At 38.1% G+C, this 20,811-nt stretch overlaps 1 protein-coding gene across 1 annotated transcript; it reads left to right on the plus strand.

Annotated features, from left to right (window-relative positions):
- Positions 1–1,883: 1,883 nt before the first annotated feature.
- LOC119742167 (semaphorin-5B-like) lies at positions 1,884–19,601 on the plus strand. The gene is made up of 17 exons (XM_038218207.1): positions 1,884–1,967; positions 5,308–5,453; positions 5,887–5,934; positions 6,331–6,438; positions 6,932–7,028; positions 7,940–8,101; positions 8,779–8,909; positions 11,387–11,507; positions 12,074–12,134; positions 12,479–12,626; positions 13,160–13,376; positions 13,883–13,977; positions 14,381–14,562; positions 14,995–15,050; positions 15,952–16,269; positions 16,975–17,075; positions 17,669–19,601. Exons 2-17 carry the CDS (start codon positions 5,325–5,327, stop codon positions 17,711–17,713), a joined length of 2,019 nt encoding a protein of 672 aa, XP_038074135.1. The 5' UTR covers positions 1,884–1,967; positions 5,308–5,324; the 3' UTR covers positions 17,714–19,601.
- The last annotated feature ends 1,210 nt before the right edge of the window (positions 19,602–20,811 follow it).

The following is a 20,811-nucleotide window of genomic DNA, read 5'->3' on the forward strand; positions in this document are numbered from 1 at the left end:
CACAATGACCGTGATTTTTTTCAAAGGCGTATCATGATTTCGCGTAACAGACGCAGTTAAAAGGAACAAATTTCATTCTCGAGTTTATTTATTTTACCTATTTATTTCTTTAGTTTTGACAAGGGGTTAATGTAATAATTTGGAGACTTTTCTTGATCAACCACCCATGTGGATATTGTGGTTCATTCGACGCGTCCCCGGGCCTACTCAGATAGTACTGCCTAGGGTCCAGTCTGATCACAAACCAAAGTTAATCATAGCTCGACTGAGTTTCTACGAACGCGCGCTAATCTACGGCTGGTTGGACTACATTTGTAGTCTGCAGCCGACTTCACTGAGGTATAAAGATAGTTACGGTGGTCATCTTAGAGGGTGTCCTTTTTTCAACCTCAACAACAGTGAACGCACACAAGGTCTGCCCACGCCTATCCCATGCATTAGTACAAAAGCATTGCCCTTTTAATAACATGGCTTGTATATAACGAATTAAGGTCTACATGAATACGGAAATTCATAATGACTAGCCTACAGTTTTATGGTCAGGCAAAACGATTAACAGCAACAACCCATATGGCCATGCTCAATTAGTGACTTCATATTGACGATACAATTCCCCCCTCTTCCAAACACGCATGTGCCCCATGCATGGATACAGCACGTACGATGGCTGTTCCCACAATATGGCGTTTGTTGTAGCAACAAGGAATAATTCAATACAATCGTTTTAAGAAAAAAATCCCACCCATTTGTAGAAACACAAATGTTCTCCTGTAGCGTTCGCCACGCATGGATGCTTCGTTTTGGTGGATATTGTGTTAGTAATACGATAGCCTGCAAATGCGCAAGTTCGTGCACAGAAGTCTTCATGTGCTGATAATGTTCAGGTTGTTTTTAGTGGGACGAAGGATTCAGTATTTTTTGCAAACCATATTTTAATTGGTAAGTAGGCTTACGTGTGATACCGTATTCAGATAAACAAAACACGATTAAGGACTAAATTCAGATTTGTGATAGGCCTGCAAGTTCATGGTTGAGTTCATTCGCGGACCAACAGGGAACCGGTTTTTTTTTTCGAACGCTAATAAGGATGCATGCTTGTCATGTTGACATTTGTCTATTGAAGATTGCTTTTGCTTGCAGTCTGGGAATGGCTGCAATGAAGGTAAAATTTAGAAATATATGCTCAACAATATAAAACTTAGTTGAAGATGTATATGTGTAGTTATTCAGAGTTTTTTTTTAAAATTAATTATGGCGATTTAATTTCAACATATGATAAGTTCTTGTTCAAGATTAAACAAGATTTGCTTCAATACCTTTTAAGCAGCTTTGAAATAGGAGCTTATCACATTATTTGTAGCAGTTTAACTGTTCAAATAACAATTTCCCCTTGTTTATCCTAGTTTGTATGATTTTGTGAGTTTCACTCCAATTTGCATATTAAATCGTTATTGTGGTACTAAAGTTATTCATTTATGAAATAAGACATCGGCCCACGTTTAGTCTTGGATTATATTCTTTACATTTAAAATTATTTGCAAAAATAAAATAAGTACCGTAGCACATAACCTTTTCGTTGAAAATTAACATATTAATTGAAAGTCCGTCGATCAGGGGGACAATCTAACTAGTAACTTGTTGAAGATTCAATGACATAACTCTAAGTGAACCTGTTAGTACTATGGTTACAATGCAACGGCTGAGCAAAAGTGTCTGAATTTCATTATTTAAATGTTTTAGTGAAAGTTTCCTTCATGTATTCTTTCATTACAAATGTATAGTGATATACAAGTACCTTGCAGTCTGCCTGGCACCAGTATCACATCTTAGCATCATGTCAGTTCCCCACCGCGTGTCTTGGCTGGTACTTGGCATTCTTCTCGCCTATCTACCCGCTTGTTACTCCCAGAACGAGAACGTTTTGCGTCAGGTCTCTACCCCATACCTGTTGAGCTACAACTTGTCCAGTAAGTCAATCAGCACTTTCGCTTTGTTTTATGCCTAGAAGAAACCCGACCTTTCCCAAACTCTTCACCCGTGGTACTGGATCATTTTGCATGTTCAAAAATCTTATCCGACTATAATGTTAATTGTTCGACTCACGTAGGCCTACACGTGCGTACATACCATAACATGACATAGCCTTTCAATGCATGAATTTTCAAATCAAGCTATTAAATTTAGTACCAAAAACAGACAAATTGTGAATTTTAGTATTACCACCAGATTATAATGTGCGCCAGAACACATCGCCCACGGGGAGCCTATAATTTGCTGGATATGTAGATGATCCAGTACCAGAGTGAGAGAGCAGGTAGTTGTTGGAGCGTACTGCTCGACACCGTAGTAACGAGGTTGTCGTGTCGTGTGATCTTAATACAATGTTGTCTTCAAAGATGTAGTTACATTAGGAGGTGATAAGCAACATGGTAAAGGGAGGAGGAGGATTGGACGTATGATACACACTGAACGTTATACCGTGGGAAATAAAATCACAAGTACCCGTATACCTAGCCCCGTCGGCCCACACGGTTTCAATCAGTGTTGTAGGTCTCGAGACCGGTCTCGGTCTCGGTCTCGGTCTCGAGACCACTTTTTGCCGGTCTCGGTCTCGGTCTCGGGAGCTGTGGTCTCGGTCTTGGTCTCGGTCCCCTTTGGTCTCAATATTTTGGCTGGTCTCGAGTCGAGACCAGCCAAAAAGTGAGGGGGGGGCGGACTCCGCTCCCGGCCCTTTTAGGGTTAAGTAAAGAATCAGTTTACGGCAAATGTGACTGCAGTGTGATGCTAATGGACATGTCTCTCTACACTTTCTAGTGAGTGAGGCATAGTCCAATAACCATTGCTCCTCTTCTTATTTCTCGTTATTATTGTGGGATGATCTGTTGAAACAAGCACTTTATAGCCATCCTCATTGATTCCAAATACAACTGAGATTTAAATCTTATGAATCAAGACTGAAACATTATTTTTACCGTCAGATTTTGTATTTTGAATATGGGAACAATTCAACTCTTTTTCCCTGGAAATATTGGTGATTTCTTTTCTATTTTCCTTTTCAATTTTTCCTTTATTCGTGGAGGCGGGAAAACGTGTTTTTTTTTAATTATATTTATTAATGGATATTCATCAATTCGTAGACCGTTAAATTGGTATTAGTGGTGGACAGCTGAATTCTGTGATCTCTTTATTAAAATAGACACGACTTGGGAATAGAGTATGCAAATTACGTGAAATGTTCACAGTTACTACTCAATAACAATTATATTTTTTTACAAAATGGAGCATGCCATTTTTTTTATCATACGGTCACTTTCTTTTTGACTCGCCATGTATTCATCTTTTCATCTGTGATAAACACAAATTGAGCTACTGCCATAGTCACCCAAAAAATAGAGTCTAATTGCCTGCCTCGTCTCCTTCCTAAATGTCAATTGCATTTGCATGAGTCGAAAAGAATTGTGTTTCATTAATCGCTATATGCTGTTTACGGCCATCACATTAAGCTATTAATATATTGGCAATATGTCATACTTGTTAATCACTAAAATATTCAAGTAAATTGCCCAGCAAAGTAGCTGATGCGGGCGAAACGATGGTACGGTACAAAACACAGAGAGGCGTGGGCACTGAGCCATGAATCCTAAAGGTACATCTCGCCCACCACATTCAGTTTGTGACAGCACCCTTCTATTGTGTCGGCCATATTCTCAAATAGGCTAATGACAATGATGACGGCGGGCAGATTAACAGAAGATAGATCAGGCAAATATGGTTCATCAATGTTCTATAGTATATGTAACGTTATTGACATTAAACAAAAATAAAGTGGCATTACATTTCAGCCTTAGCCAGGCCTTCTTCAGAGGTAAATGACAGAGGAACAAGAAACAAACATGTAGGGGACACACAAACATGCAGGGTTGGAAGGAGAATCATAAAGAGGGATGGGGGGGGGGCAGACCAATCCATATCTGGCTACCATCTCTCATTTTTTTGGTCTACATGTACAAATCTTTATTCAATGACTGAAATTTTAAAAAATAAATCAATATTTTCTTGCTCCAAATTTTTTTTCGAATCAGGTTTACAAGGAGGTCCAATGTAAAATTAAAGTTGCATTGAAATATCCGTTAGTGGTCATTGCTGAAACCAAGGGGTGGCTGTGGAGTTTAGGGTCCGAGTTCCTATAACAGATGAAACATCCCCCTTTAACTTTTTACTTTTGTCAAGTTTCAACATGTTCAAGTTTTGCAAAAACTAGTCCAAATTGTCGTACTCCTAAGTTAGAGTTTCTTCATCAGATTTACACTTTATAGTAGTTAAAAAATTTTAAAAAAAAAATATATCTTTAATATTTTGAGTTCATTAAATAAGGTTTCCCCTTCTTTAAATTAGGTTGTTTCCAATTTTTTTAATTGATTGTGACAATAACAAATTCTGTTGCCATGTTGTAATTTATGGCATGAAGCAAACACGAAGAGCACTCGCATGACACAATTAAGCAGGTACAAGAGATTCCTAACTTTCAATCACTTCCTTTACATCCCCATGAACATCAACATCTCAAGGACAGACTGTTCAGCTGTAATTAGTGTCTTGTTGTTTATTTAGATTATTGTTATTTATTATCAACGGTCTCGGTCTCGGTCTCGGTCTCGGTCTCGGTCTCGGTCTCGGACCATTTCGGTCTCGGTCTCGGTCCGCCTTGAAGGGGTTGGTCTCGGTCTCGGTCTCGGTCTCGCAACTCAGGTCTCGGTCTTGGTCTCGGTCTCGGACTATCCAGTCTCGACTACAACACTGGTTTCAATGCATTTATATTGTAGGATTCAATCAGAACACAGTGAGCATGTTACCCTCCCAGGAGCTACCATTGTCTCTTGGCTGAGGCTTTCCATGTTTAGAGCCTCGATATTTCTTCTCAGGCAAGACAAAATGTTTTAGAAGCTTGCTAAGCATTCTGACTTGCCTGAGCAGAACTTTGGAGATTTCAAAACATCGGCTCCGTCTGCGGCTTCGGTTTCAGGAAATTAGGGCTAGCCCTTGACGTAGGAGAGCTGAAGCTCAATATGAGCCCATGCTATTAGGAATGTAAAACACTATTATGAGACCATATTTTAGCTTATTCACGTAACGTTAAGACATTGACATCCTCCTAATGATCGGGAGACCATAAACCGAAGTATTAGTCATTGCAGGCTACTGCATGCTGCCTCGGGTTTCATAGTCTTAGTAAATCGCCAAAATGTAATACTTAAGGTGTTCATGCAAGACACGATAATTTTAAACTGGATTGGTAATTATCTGTAGATGTATCTGGTTCACTCATGACGTATGGACCCAATGCTTCAGTCATCGACGGCAAGTACTACCGTACTCTGGTATTAATCAATGATCAACTCTTCGTGGGGGGTAAAGCTCAACTGTTCTCCGTTGACACTGCCGACCTTACAATGGTAAAACAAAAATGCAATCAATGCAACCAACCAACCGACCGATGTAAACAATAATATACTAACTTTGTAAAACTTTAAAATGTTACAATTTAATAAATGTAAACAAATTAAGATGACCTGATGTTCCGGTCGTAGGACCTTTTTCAGAGGCAAATGGGAGTGGTATACAGGAAACAAACATAATGGGGGAAACACAGGAATACAGGGGTGAAAGGAACAACACAAAAGACGGATTAAGTACCAAGGGATTACGAAATGTGGGTGTAGATCAAAGGGAAAGAGAGGGGATGATGGTAGGTAAGGATCAAGTGGGTATAGAAGGAAGGATATGATACTGGGGTGGTACAAAAAAGGGGTTCTGCCAAAACCACTATTAAGTATCGCATTAATGTTGCTCAAATTAAAATCGACTCTTTCACATTCTATTTTGCAGCTTGATTATGTTTCCATTCCGACCACGGTGGCTCAGACTTGCGATTATGTAAGTCTTCCGCAATCTTGTATATACTTATTTGTAATTGATCCAATGAAAGAATGTTTGTTGATTTTCTCATTTTTGAAAACAACCAAATTGATTTCTTCATTTTGGATTGAAGTTATTAATTAAAATGCTTGCTATATTTTTGAAGTCCAAATAAAGTATAGATCAGATAACTGTAAAATTTCTAAATGACTTTGATGAACCAAAATGCAGAATTTTAAAACCTCCCCCATTCTCGTGAATCCACGCCTATGACTTCAAATCATGATCAGAGGATCATTATGTTGTGTACAGTCATTGTAAACAATATGGAAATAAATGCATGTATGAATTAATCAATTTATGCTTTATAATCAAATAGGCCTATCATTAGATTGCTGTGGTATTTTATTTCAGTGTAATAACTACATCCGCGTGATCCATCCCCTGCTAAACAGCAGTGTGTTGCTGGAGTGTGGCACCAATAGCAAGCATCCCTATTGCCAACAGAGGTCCATTGGAAACGTAGGTGCTATAGAATGGTATCAACATTGACTTTGCTCCTGCTGTTCAATGTGATATAACATGGATAAAATATCCATCATTCTGCTGTTCAATGTAATAGAAGTGACAAGGCGGGGCTTATTAGGTCAATGAGCCAAAAAAATGTTCTCCTCTCTGGTAGAAAATATAATGCCACAAAGTTTAAAACAGCTTATGGTAACAAACACAAGTTCTTGGAAAAGCCGAATACAATTTGTACATACATTTGTATAATGCAAGGGGACAAAAGACCGAAAATTAGCGATTTTAATCTATGTTGTATTGAATTACTTGAGCAATTTATTCTTCTTGTTCTCCTAAAAGTAGGAGATTGTCCAAAAAAGAGGGTACAAAGTAAGACTCAGAAAACGTTGAAATTTAAAAGTTCTAAAATAATTGCAACCTTTGGGTTAATTTTACAAAATGGCACAGAAAGTTCAACTCTGGTTTTTAAATAAAGACCGATTCTCTTCAGCTTTCAGATGTAGAATCCCGGTTCTCCTTAAGTACCTCCGAGAGCATTGTGCCTTTTACCCACAACCAGAATTCTAGTGGTTGGTTTCTAACTGAAGGTATGTACCAATAAGGGTGAATTTGCACTTTTTGTTTCTGGTTGGTTTTCAGTATGGAAAATAAAAGCTAGGAGAATGATTTAGCAAAGGGACCAAAGTATTCTCGTAGGGACGGTTTAAAGTTGATGACGGTATGGACTTATGGACTTTAAGTGTGTTTTAAATAAAAAAAAATAATACTTTGAATATTTACCAATTAAAGACAAAAGCAAGAAATACTCACTGAAAAGAATAACAGTAACTTATTTGTTATTATGCGATTTACATGTAACTTCCGGCGTGATACATCACAACATTTAGTTGCAGAAAATAAAATTTAATGATAAAAACTGGGCCATCAGCAATCAGTCACCTTGGATTATACACTGTAATAAATAATGGGTAAAACACTGTAGGGCAATGTAATTTGCTTAAAGTTATCTTATTTTTGGTTAATTCGGGTAAAAATTTACCACCTATTGGGAAGAATTTGTCCAAGAGTGTAGATAGCTTATATGTTGACCAACACAAGGCAAACCACCAACACATTTGCTGTTTTTTTACAAGATAACCATTGACAGGAGCGCATGGTGTTTGAGAAATCTTCCTAAAAAAGTCGCCCTAAAAAAGTATCCAGAACGGACTCCTCCGCACAGAAGATATTTGTAGTTTTGTTACCCTCTAAGACTATGTACTTGATTTGACGGGCAACAAAATTCTCTGGCCTTAACAGTCATCATTCACTAAGAGTGAGCTGTAAATATTTACAGGATAACACGATTCTTTTCTGCATCATATGAAGGAGATGTAACGACCCTAAAGAAACATCCCAATCCTCCCAAAGAAAGTATTAGTTGGAATGTCCAATGATGCCTTGTTGCTTCCTTTGGTTTAATTTTGATAAGCTTCAACGGTTTAATACTTATTTCCAGACTTAGATCTGTTTGTTGGTACCAAGCTGGAGTTGGTAGCTGGGTCGTTGGCCAGACCAGCTATCGTCAAATCGATGCTGCAGAATGACTCCTCCCAGAATGTGGTTGGTATTGAGGTGCAACTAAAGACCAAGAACGATGCCAGTGTACTGTCCAATAACGGTAGGTAGAATGATACAGTGTCAAAGATTAAAAACATAAAGGGGTAAGGTTTAAACAAAATACCAGTCTACGCTGACCTGGTGTCAAAGAGATGCATAAAACACGAAATATTATGACAACGCAATGAACTTTTTTCCACACGTTCGTAATAAGCAAATGAGATGAAACAAAGTGAAACATGCCCGCCAGGTTTAGTTTCATTTTGGTCTTGGCACTAGTCACCTGTTCCATCTTGCCACTCACTGGCTTAAAATCTTTCTTTTTTTAACAATTTATTGAAATCGTAAATTCTCTGTATTTTTTAATCTGAGATTCTGTGTATCTTGTAATATTTTTTATATCAGCCAGTGGAGAAATATAATAAAATTCAAATAAAACAACTAAATATAAATGGTCCGTGTTTCTGATCCAGTATCAGGGGTTGCATAATGAAAATTTAAACGTATCATACGTCATAATTCGATAAAAATGTCCTCGTTTCAAAATCCACAAGGAAATTTGAGAATAAAGAATCATAAGTTTCACGTCTGTTTCTTTGTTCCTTTTTTTCATATCAAGCTTGTCAGGACAACGTAATAAATTTGCAAATCGCACAATAAATTCACTTGTTTGTATTGCATCATGAATACTGGCAAGACTTCTATTGTTTGATCATCAGTGCAGTTTCATTTCAACAGGTCCGCCGCATCCAGAGTTTGTTGGGGATCCCATCAACTACAATGGACATGTCTACTTCTTTTTCCGCGAGATTGCAACCGAGTTTGTCAACGAGAGAGTCGTGTATTCGAGAGTCGCCGTAGTGTGTCAGGTAAAATAGGAATGTGACATTTTCTCGGTTTTAATCAACTTCTCCCGACAACCCCTTACGTGTTTAACTATATACCACAACTTGTTTCCACTTTCATAAATCTTTACCCAGGTTTGTGCTTTTACATGTTTTAAAATCCCCAAAAACATTGGTAGTGCTATTTAATCGGTAACAAACCTACCGATTTAATGAGAAAAACCTCGCTCAAAGTTTTGAAAGTAGGCCTACTGGTATTTACAACAACAAAAAAATACCTGGAAATCGTCTAAAATTTAAAAGCCACTCATGGTTAGGGCTACTAAACACAGAATATGCACCATGCCCATGTAAACCAACCCTAAGCTTATATCACATGTGCGATGCAGTAGAGGTACAGGGTGAGTAAAAAAAAAAGCGGAACCCAAACCCCCAAAAATAAATTTCATATTTAACAAAATGTGTAGCACCACAATAATCATAACTGGAAAGCCAATTTCATAAGCTTCTTTTAGATGAAAAAACTGAAATTGCTTCAAAGAATATCACCATTTAAACGCAATAACCCTAACCTGTCTCGTCCAAAAAAAAAGGCAATTTATTGTGTGTTTTGACTGTAAATTTGGAAAAACAAAGAAAATGACACAGAACACTTGTTTCAACAACAGTCAACAACAGTAGAACACAATATCTTTATTAAAAACCCTGGTTAGGCAAACAATATGATTTGTAAAATCACACATTGTTGACAATTTTTTATTTTTCAAACTGAGGTTTATCGCTGGTGATGTTTGAAGACAATTGTGACGACGATTTTTGAAATCGTACCTTTTGGATAAGACATAAGAAGACATAAGAAAACTTGATTTATCTCCAGATGAAGAAATTACAATGCTCGCAAAGCTTATAAAAAGGGAAGTACACTGAATACAAAATACATTAGTTAAAATTTACAGATACCAGATAAAAACAATGCACGTGAAGGAGAAGCCTGTACCTGTCACCCACTGTCTAGTCATCAAGATGGCGATTGGTGCGAGCAGCCAGCAGTGTCATTCTCCCACTTCTAGGAATAATATGACCTGCAAGCTCAGCGCACAGTGGGTGGCTTTTGTCGTCCAAAATACGACGAAACATACCAGTCACTCGTTCCCGGTACAGAGAGTCCACCGACTGCAAGCACAACCCCGTCATCCTCTCAACTTTCCTCACTAGCCGATCAATCATACCTTTATCCTTTTTCAAGGCATTCCCACCCCATCCCGTCAAACAATCACTGAGCAATAGAATGTGACAAGAATTTCCTTTTTGACCTTATTTATAAAAGCATTCATTTTACGGAGATAATACATGCGAGAGTTAAGCTTTTTCATTACATCATCCAAGTGATCACTCCAACCCAATTTATCATCGAACATAATGCAAAATATTTATAAATATGAACCCTTTCAACACAGATGTTATTGATCACAATATTACTAGGCTCACTCTTCTTTTTTCGAAAGTCAATAACAAGTTCTTTAGTCTTAGCAACATTAAGTATCAGATAATTATCCTCACAGTACTTAACAAAACAATCAATTTCAGCGTTGTAATGCCTATCGTCATCATGTTGAATTAGTCCAAGCAATGCAGTATCATCAGCAAATGTAATCACTGGACAGTCAACGTGACTGGATCGAAAATCAGATGTATGTACCGTGCAAAGAAATGGAGCTAGCACTGTACCTTGAGGAGCGCCTGTGTTTGTGATTATGCATCTTGACTTAACATTTTCATTTAACTTTACAAACTGACTGCGATTCGTAAGAAAATCAAGGATAAGCCTAACCAGCTGATGGGGAGCATCCATGTTCAACAACTGTTGGATGAGGAGATGAGGTTGCATTGTGTTGAATGCTGAAGAAAAATCATAATACATTATCCGAACAGAGTTACCATTACTAGAACCCTCTAAATGAGAATACAATTTGTCCAACTTGTAAACAATTGCATCTTCAGTAGGGCCTACTGCGGTTGGTTTTGCAATGGGTCAATAAATTTAGTAACAAGAGGCTTCAATCGATTCAATACAATTTTCTCAAATACTTTCATGGCGACAGATATAAGAGCAGTATAGGCCTCATATCATTCATACATTCAATAATAGGCTTCTTCGGAATTGGGGCAGAGAAGTTTTCGGGTCATTGTGTTTAAATGGAGATATTCTTTGAACGGATTGGGCAATTTCAGTAATTTTTTCATCTTAAAGTAGGTTATGAAATTAGCTTTCCAGTGAGTATTATTCTTGGTGCTACATATTTTTTTAAATATAAATATGAACTATAATTTCGGGGGTTTGGGTTCCGCTTTTTTTTACTCATCCTGTACCATGTGAAATCATTCTACCCGAAATGACATCGTTTAGGCGAAAAAAATCGTTGAAAATTAAGTGTATCCTTTGAGGATATACCAAATGCGAAATGGCACTAAGATGAAGTTTGATTAAAACTCTCTTTCAGAATGATACAGGGGGTCGTGCGTTCTCCAATGTGTTATTGGACACCAACCTCGCAACTTTCACGAAAACACGATTGACGTGCTTCATCCAGGGAGACGAACCCTATCATTACAACGAAATACGTGAGTCGTTCCGCTTATTACTTTACCTTCTCCAATAATTCAATATTTGTGGTTTTGGAGCATTAAGTAATTTGCAATGGAGTCACTGCATTTGGTCGGAAATATATTTACCGAGTTCGCTGAGAATGCTATTGGAACTTTGTATTAGGTATTGATCCTTCTGGATTATTATACAGGGCAAAATGACGCGTATATTTTAATATAAGTATTTTCAAAATATGCAAAGTGCCTAACGCGCTTACTTAAATCTGCACTTGATGCTGTTTGTGCATTTACTTAAATCACCCGCCTTATTTAGGACTTGCTCGGCTTTGCATTACAGCGATAACAAGAACGTTCACTAATTTCACGCAAGAGTTATCTTTAAACATGGTTTCCCTAAACCTCGGAAATAATAACATCCACCTTGCAATTGCCCAATATCAATCCCGGTTTGTTTTTTTAGTGCATGATTGAAACTGCTTAATTAAAACAAATAAAATACAGTTTATGTGATATTCTAATCTTTGTTTCATTTTTCCAGATAATTCGAAACTATTCTTTTTGTTGTTCATTTTTATTTACAGAGGACATCTACCAATCCCCCCATGATATCAATGTGATCTTTGCTGTTTTCGCAACCAGAGCGTAAGTGATTTTTAATTTTTATTTCGTGTGAATTTTTCATGCGATTGCCTCATTTGAGAAGTATGCCAATACTTTTCAAATTGTAAGCCCATGTGGGTTTATAATTAACACTGCTCCATTTTTGTCATAATATTCACACACTATTTTTAATTACTGTCCAGAGACATTGATTATAGGCATATAACTTTCCAATATCAAAATTGCTGATGGAAGTTCCCCAAAGCTCTCATTGATAGAACCAACAATGTATATGGATCAATAACAAATTATAGTTGTAAAATTTAATATATAAGATGACGGTTATTTGTTTGTCTTGTATTTTTTTCTAATACAAATCATCATAGCCCAGGGTTGGCAAGTTCCGCAGTGTGCGCCTATCGTATGGATGACATTGAGTTACTGTTTAAGGAGAGTAAATTCACGCATCAGGAGTCCGATGGAATGCTTTGGACCTCAGTTAACATGGACCCTACTGATCCTAGGCTGGTCATGGTAAGAGAAGATCAGTAAAGGTTCAATTTGAGTGCCTTTGGGGAGCATTAGTGGAGTAAATCCAGTTCATCCTACACGAGTGATCTGTTGCTGGTTTATTCCCGGAATATTGTAGACCAGCTGGTTCACATACCAATCGATGCCGACTATTCTGTCAAATCTGAGGTCAGGTAGCCGCCACCGCTGAGACTAAACACGGTGCAGGATCCAGCCCGTTTCCGAAAATTGCTTGATGTTTACCGATATGTATAATAACTCGGATTGTCCGGACGTAAATAAGGGTTTTTTTAACCGACAAAATACCTGTCATGCTTGTTAACAAGTTCAGTCCACAGATTCATATTTCTCGCATTTAAACATTTCAAAGCCAGCCGCAGTGGCTGTGCGCTCATTCGAGGAGCTGCAACTCATGTTTTTAATGTTTGAATGCGACGGCAACCTAACCTAAGATTTGTCATATTATCTTCTTTCTATTTTAAGATAGTTGTTTGGCATAAATTTAAAAATGGGTACTATTTTTTAACGCAATTTAGTGTCCAGACACATCCGGGTTTTCTGATGTTGAATTCGTGGCAATATTGGGAAATGGTCAAATACTGTACACTGCGGATGCCAATAATCTTCACTACGAGAACCCCATAACGAGCACTCCAAGCAACCCTCTGTTGGTGATAGACGGGGAACGTTTCTCACAGATCGTCGTTGACGAAAACGTCTTCAGTTCTACAGACGTAATGTTCATCGGAACGGGTAAGTAGATGACGTTCTTTACAATGCGTTAAACAGCTAAAGACATTGCCAAACAGATTTCATGGTTAACAGCATTAACGCCTTTAATAAAGTTGCGTTTCAGACTTTCAGCATCTATTTGATCGTTTTCTACAACGTGTTGATTTTGGCGTCACTAATAAGCAGTTTGATGAATGAGCTGTCATGAGTCTCATCACTATTATGTAGTTTGCCGTACGGCGCTTTAATTCACAAGTAGGGCCTACACATTTGCCAAGATAATTGTTTCTGCCTCAGAGTAACGTTTGACATCAATCGCCTTTTTGTCACCGATCAGAGTCCTTGTCCGTATGGGTGAACATAATTTTGGTATAAATTAGCATTATTTTGTCGAATGGCCTTTTACTCGTTACATTCTGGTTCCTTAATAACAGTCAATTTGCTTATTCTTTTCTCACGTTATCTTCAGGCAGGGATCGATCCATTTCAGTTTCCCCCATCAATTTCCTTTTTGTTGATTTTAACAGAGAATGGGACTGTGCTGAAGGCTTATTTGAACGGAGACCGATCCGAAGCAAGAGTCGTGGAGGAGATAAGCCTGAATACGAATGACCATGTTAAAGTTAGTATAAAAGATCTTTCAGTTAATTGACTTGCTTTAAAACAAAGGCTTCCTTGATATAAATAAGTATTTAAAAGAATAAAACGAAACCCTAAACAACAGGCCTTTATCTTCGAAGGACGAGTCTCAATACTTTATTTGTTTTTAGTCAAGCGTTATTTGGCTGAGTTGAACTCAAGCTCAATTTTTGGAATTGTTCTCCCAAATTGGAAAATGGGCATTTTCCTCCCAAGTCTCAACTTTTCTGGAAATTTAATTCTAAAACATTTAGTGGGCTTCCACAACCACATCGCAATTCATGGATCTAGTCAACAAACTAAAGAAATTTGCATGTAGATTACATTTTCTGTGTCGATTTTTTATGGCCTCGAAGCACAACCATATTTTCATTATTAAAACACAGACCCCAGTGTTGACCATGCTGCTGAGTGACTCCGCTCAAGCCGTTTTTGTGGGCACCGACCACGGTATTTACAAGATCCCATTCCAGCACTGCCAGGACTATGCAACCTGCCAGAGCTGTTTGGATGCTCGAGACCCTTATTGCAGCTGGAAGAATGAAGAATGTGTACATTCCGGAGACGGGTGAGAACTGACCACAGGCAGTGATTCCGTATACGCCGAATCATTGACAAACTATTTCCGTCTCCCATCCCCCGTATAATGATACAAAAACATTCATATAACATCATTCTGTAATTTTCAGGAGAGCAATTATTATAAAGTCATAAATTTTTCAACGAAACTCTAGCCTATATTTTCAAACTACGTACATAGTTATCATATAATACTGAACATTGCAATGTTTGTAAATGTTCTTCTCAACTGATACATAAATATAAATTCTCACACTCCTACTACTGTCTGATTCTTCGTTCAGTTGCCTCCATTGGAACTTTGCTTGTTAATTGACTTTATTTCTGGAGGCGTTAATCAGCTCTAGATTGATTGTCAACAAGTCACCAATGTAATTGAAAACAAAGTATTAAAACTCCTAATATGTATATTTATTTGCAGGTTGCAGGCTTTGGAAGACAACTGCGCCAGGAAAATGTGCCCTGATTTTAATGCCGGTACGTACCTTTTTGCAAAGACTTGCAGGCTGGTTAACAGATTGGCTAGCAATGATGAGCACAGTGCGTGGCTGGTAAAGGCTGGCAAGTGGGCCAGTAAAAGCATATCGCTGGCAAATGCTGACAGAATTGCTGGTAAAGGAAAGGTTGGCAGTTGGCAAGTAGGATGGGTTGCATTGGCTGACAGGTAACTGTCAAATGCCAGAAGACTGAAGTGTACAAATGGCAGTTTGGCCGGCAAAGGCCGGCGGACTGGCTGGTAAAGGCTGGCAGACTTGCTGGGAAGGGTAAGCAGTTTGGCTTGCAAGGTGGCTCGTATGAATTGACGGGCAGTATATGGCTATCAAAATAATAGCAGCCTGACCATATACAAGTTTGCAGTTTGGCTGACATAGACCGACAGATAGACTGGTGCGCATGCAAAGGCTGGCAGACTGCCAGGCAACAGTGTACAAAGTGGCTGGTAAAGAGTTGTAGATTAGCTGGCATCGGTTGGCGGTTTGCTTGTCAATGGTTCGGCAGTTTTGCTTGTATGATGGCTTGAATTAGTAGGCGGTGTGGTTGGCAAATCATAACACTGACCATTAATGTTGGAAGTTCGACTGGCAAACACTGCCATGTTGCCTGGTAACTGCTTGCATTTGGGCTGGAATATGGCGTACATTTGGAGGCAACATGGCCATTGGCAGCTTATAGGTTGGTTGGAAAAGGCAGGCGTAATAGGTAAAAACCCCGGCAGATTGGCCTGGGAAGCCTTTTGTCATTTCTGTTATCTTTTCTAGAGGGGAAACAATTTGCCATAATAAGTCGTTACCGTCATGTCTCTTAATTCGTTGATAACCATCAGTGTAGATTCTATAATTTTATACTGACCGCCATTTGACTTTTTTTTCCTGATTAGACAGCGAACTCATGGTCAAAACCCGCCCATCCAACCTCTTCCGATCCCTGAACATTACCAACCAGCCACTTAACATGTACCTGGTGGCCCAGGCCGATGTGAAGGAAAACCTTCTCGTGGTGGACGATGAGATCCGTTGCCCGCCGTGCGCCAGTCTGCCGTATACCGAGCACAGATCCATCAGCTCCAGTCAAGAGTTTCTGATGTTACTCATCAATGGATCGTCCACGGAGAATATGAACTGTTCGTGTTCGATTGTCCTAGCAACAGAATGTGTGACAAAGACCATCAACTTCACTATCACTGCTGATAACTCCCGTACGTTTAAAATTCATCCTTACGTAAGGAACAATTTATAGGCGACGATGGCTTGCCAGTACAAACATTGAAGTAGGCCGATAGACAATGCTACCCGTGACGTCTTGCCGGTTGGTTGCCGACAGGCAAAGCAAGCATCTCAGCATCTTTATTTGTGTGTTATTTTCCACACATTTAACGGAATCGAAACACCAATATTTCACGAGATACATGTAGAGCAGAACGGAAGAGTTGCTGCTATTTGGCATCACATGACTACAAATCCATTTTTTGTAAACAAGTATGACCTTATCAATTGTACACTGTAAAAAGGTTGGATAAAATACTGTTGGGCAATGTAATTTACCCATATACCCATTACTATTGGGAAGAGTTTGCCCAAGAGTTTAGGCAGTTGATAATTCGATCATCATTGGTCGAATTATCAACCCATTTTTCCCAACTTGTTTACATTAATGAATGTATAGGCCTAACTTTTTTTGTTTAAATATTTCCAAAGTACTTGTATTTTTACAAGTATTGATGTGTGTAGTCTGTTTCACCTATGCACTTTTTCCTAGTGTATGTCACTTTTCTTATGATTATGCAGGGCCCCATTGGAAACCAGTTTTAAATTGTTTGGGCATACCCTCAAGGTAACGAAATGTAAAAAAAAAAAATGTATAAGTAAATAAATAAATAAATGGTCTATTTTTCCTCCTACAGCCCGTCTAAACTTGGCTGCAGAGTACATGGACGTATTGTCGAAATACGACAACGACATCTCAAAGTATGAACAGAAACTCAACAAGTGGATCCAGAAAAAGGTACATTATTTTAATTTAATAAAAATCATGAACAGTAGATTTTTAAAAAGCTGATTTTTTAGAATTGAAGGCGAGGATTTTAAATAATCTATCGTTAACTATGCATGCGGTTATCCGGGACGGGTTGCAGACAAACGGTTCTTTCTGAATCAAAAGTACTGAATTCTAAAACTGTTTAATTGTTGGATTACCCTCACATGGAATAATAGTCTTCCAGAATGTTTATAATATAAACCTAAAAAAGTGGGGGGAAATACGGGATATTTGGCGTTTTTCCTAATACCAGTTAATTTATGCGTCTGTTTTTACATTTTTTTTTTAGAAGTAATCATTTATTGTAATGCGTATATTGAATCCTTCTGAAACCACACTTCATCAGAATACCGTCACAAAAGTATCTAGCAGAACCTTTTAAACCTTCATATTCTGGATAGCTGACGTATGACACAGTCTTACGGCGAACTAGTATATAAATAGATAAAGAAAGAAAAAAAAGAAGCTGAAATGTAAATTCCCAAAAAATACATGCGCTCTTAACTTTCAATTTGATTTATTATTATTATTATTATTATTATTATTATTTTGTATTGCAGTACTGCATGCAGGACGAGCTTAATTCTTGTGAAAGATGTCTGTAATTTCCATGACAACAACGCAGTTTCCGTGGAGATGTATTATGACGGTAGTACGGCAGATAGGTGCAGGATTTGTGCCTTTGATGATGTGGCATTTGACGCACAGTCAGAGTATGTAAGATATTTGGCTGTAGGGCCATCGCAGATTTGTCAGCAGACAAAATATTGGTTAGATAACCATTTCAAAATGGTTGCCATTGCATGTTATTTTACCTATAGTTTGTCGCAGGACCAATATCTGCGGTGGCCCTATAGCAGACCAAACCAAACGTTTGCCATATGATATGCTTGTACGGTTAAGCTTGTTATGGTTAAGCAGAAACGATTTATATGAATTTATCGTGCTTGGAAAAACTGCGGACAGACTAGCAAAAATCAGGGTTTTTCACGGTACTTCGACTTGTCATGCGGCGAGCATAACCTTAAAAAATAATTTGCCTCGTTTTTGTGACATCTTAGCAAAAATTTGTGTTTCTTTTTCCCGCAATACTGTGATTTTAAATCAAGGATTGTATTGCTCCGTATTTACACAGAATGTTATTCAATGTTATTCACGCAGAATTCGCTATTATTAATTCAGAATGTATGGACGGTTTTTTTTTTTTTATTTTGCTGCGATAGGACAAAGAAGATTATAATTATGAGTCAAGCATGCTGTCTCGAGTTTTGTGTGGAACGTCATAATCCATCGCCTTTGCAAAGGACAATATGGGCCAATCTGGGCACGCGTCATTTCTATCACGAAAGCCCCCATTAATGGCAGAAGCAGTGTGCTACCTTTCGTTCAGATAATCCGTCGCGGGGCAGTTTACACATTGCTTTCGCCATTGAAGGGGGCCCCAAGTGTGTATTGTGGTCACGTGCCTGGATTAGTCTACAGGGTGATGAGTCAACAAAAAAAGTGATAGAATTTTTTAATACGTGGCTTGCTCCATTTCACAAATATACCATTGGGATAATGTTATTAGTAACTGAGAATGTCATTTAGTTTGCTTTCTCTATTCGCAAGTTATGTCTATTTTAATTTAATATCACAAATTGCACCTGTCCACCACTGACCACTGTCCTACGAACTGAGATTTTAAAGACATGTACAGTGAAATAGCGACGTTTCCCCATGCAACTCCATGAATGAATAAAGACTTGCAAAGGCAAACAGACAAAAATCGCCAACAATTTAACAGGAAATACAGGGTTGGCTTGTTCCTCGAAATATTCAAAACCCACAATCTGACAGTAAATATATTGTTTCAGTCTTGACTCAAATGATTAAAATCTGATTTGTATTTGAATGCCCGTGTGTAATCTGTAATTCTCACTCAGTTCAATAGCTTCCAATGGTATTCCATAGATAACTTAAAAATAGATTCTTTCAGTAAAACTTGCATAATATCTGTTAGCATGGATCACTTTCAGTAATTTTTTTTCAAATGAGTGAAAAAAATCATTTAAAACATGCTTAATTGGTGCATCAAATTTGATTGGTTTTAAGAAAAAAATATTAATCCGGATCAATTTCTTCTTTTTTTTAACTCACCATTCATTGTATGCACGAAAAGTCCAAAAAGTTTAACAGTGTGGTCTTCAATTTGTATTTATATTTTAGTTGAGTTGTACAAAGTCTATAGTTGAGGTGTTTTTTTGTAAATCATAATTGTTCCGTTTGCTGTGATCGTAGGGCCTGCTTTCTTTGTTTATTTTTCAGTGTGGTGTGATATCTGAACAAGATGAAATAATGCACTATTGGATTGTGTTGCGCATGTCTTAGCACACTGCACAATGAAAGTGTACGCGTTCAAAAGTAATATGATTATATGACTACATTTTTACAGGTGTCCAGATTTCTTAGAGCAATGATGACCATCTTGACTTTGATATGTTTTATTGTGTAAAAATGTCGAAAATAAAGATGCTGTTTTCAAATCATTGATCCGTGTGTGTGATTCATACCTTTGCGTCGGATTCCATTTTTGCTGCTGTTTAGAAGTATTTGGTAACCTGCCTCCCACAAAAGGGTAACCTCGTCCTAGAATGAATCCTAGTGTATAGTGCTGGTTTGCGGTAATAACAGTCATGTGGAAGATTAAGAATCTCTTTTGAGGTGTGTGGTTCTGAAATTGTTCTGGTTGTGAAATTTGACGTTTCGATCAGTATAATGCTCTGATGATCGTCCTACAATGTACAACCAACCGGTTCTTTTCAGAACCGCACATCTTCTCAAAAAGAAATTCTTAATATTCCAGGTGTTACCGCAAATCCTCACAGATTGTTGGAAATAAAAGAGTGTTATTGACGAAAAGTGTTTCGTGATCCAAAGGTTGTGCATGCATTTTCACCGTTTCTCGAAGAGTGTAATTACACTGTAATACACTGTGCTGAAACATGAACAGATAAGGTTTATTTTTTTTAAGTTGTGGTGTTATCAGAAACGAACAAAATGCAGGAACAGCAAATGATTATTGAATTGAGGTTTACAGAGCAGTCCCTCACTTCTGAGCGGACCCCATGTTTTGGCGACATGGGTTAATAGCAAGTAATGCAGCGGCGTAGCACGGTCATTTTTATTGGAGGGGTGTAAAAAAAATTCCTTGAAAAGGCCACTTGCATATCCGTGGTGAAAATGTACACACGCTTTTGTTTATTAACAGAAATTAGTATGGGTGCTTTTAATTCAGGACGATACATGCGTGAAATTAAAAAAGGCACCCGGAACGGCAAGGCACAAAAATGGGCACTACTTCTTTTTAAATAGGGCACTTGTTCAGAAAAAAGGGCAATTGTTATAAAAAGGGCACTCTTTACAAAGTATTGGGGGGGGGTAAGCGCTGGTGAAAAAAGGGCATTTAAATGGAAAAGGGCTTCGCCTATGCATGGATCGTATTCTACCAACTACAAGTTAGTGAACCGCGACATTTCCGGAAAGTTATAAGGATAACAATGCAGGAGACTAACTGTAAGTGTCGATAGTAGACCAGACAGACTGCTGACTGGTATTTATTCCAATCAATGAGACGGACAAACAAAATATCATATGTCAAGAGCAAACCCGCGCCTTGTGACCTATTCTATGAACATTAATTTTCAGAGTCTTCAGTTGTCGT

Source organism: Patiria miniata, unplaced genomic scaffold (assembly GCF_015706575.1).
Source record: "Patiria miniata isolate m_02_andy unplaced genomic scaffold, ASM1570657v1 HiC_scaffold_5, whole genome shotgun sequence".
Taxonomy (NCBI): Eukaryota; Metazoa; Echinodermata; class Asteroidea; order Valvatida; family Asterinidae; genus Patiria; species Patiria miniata.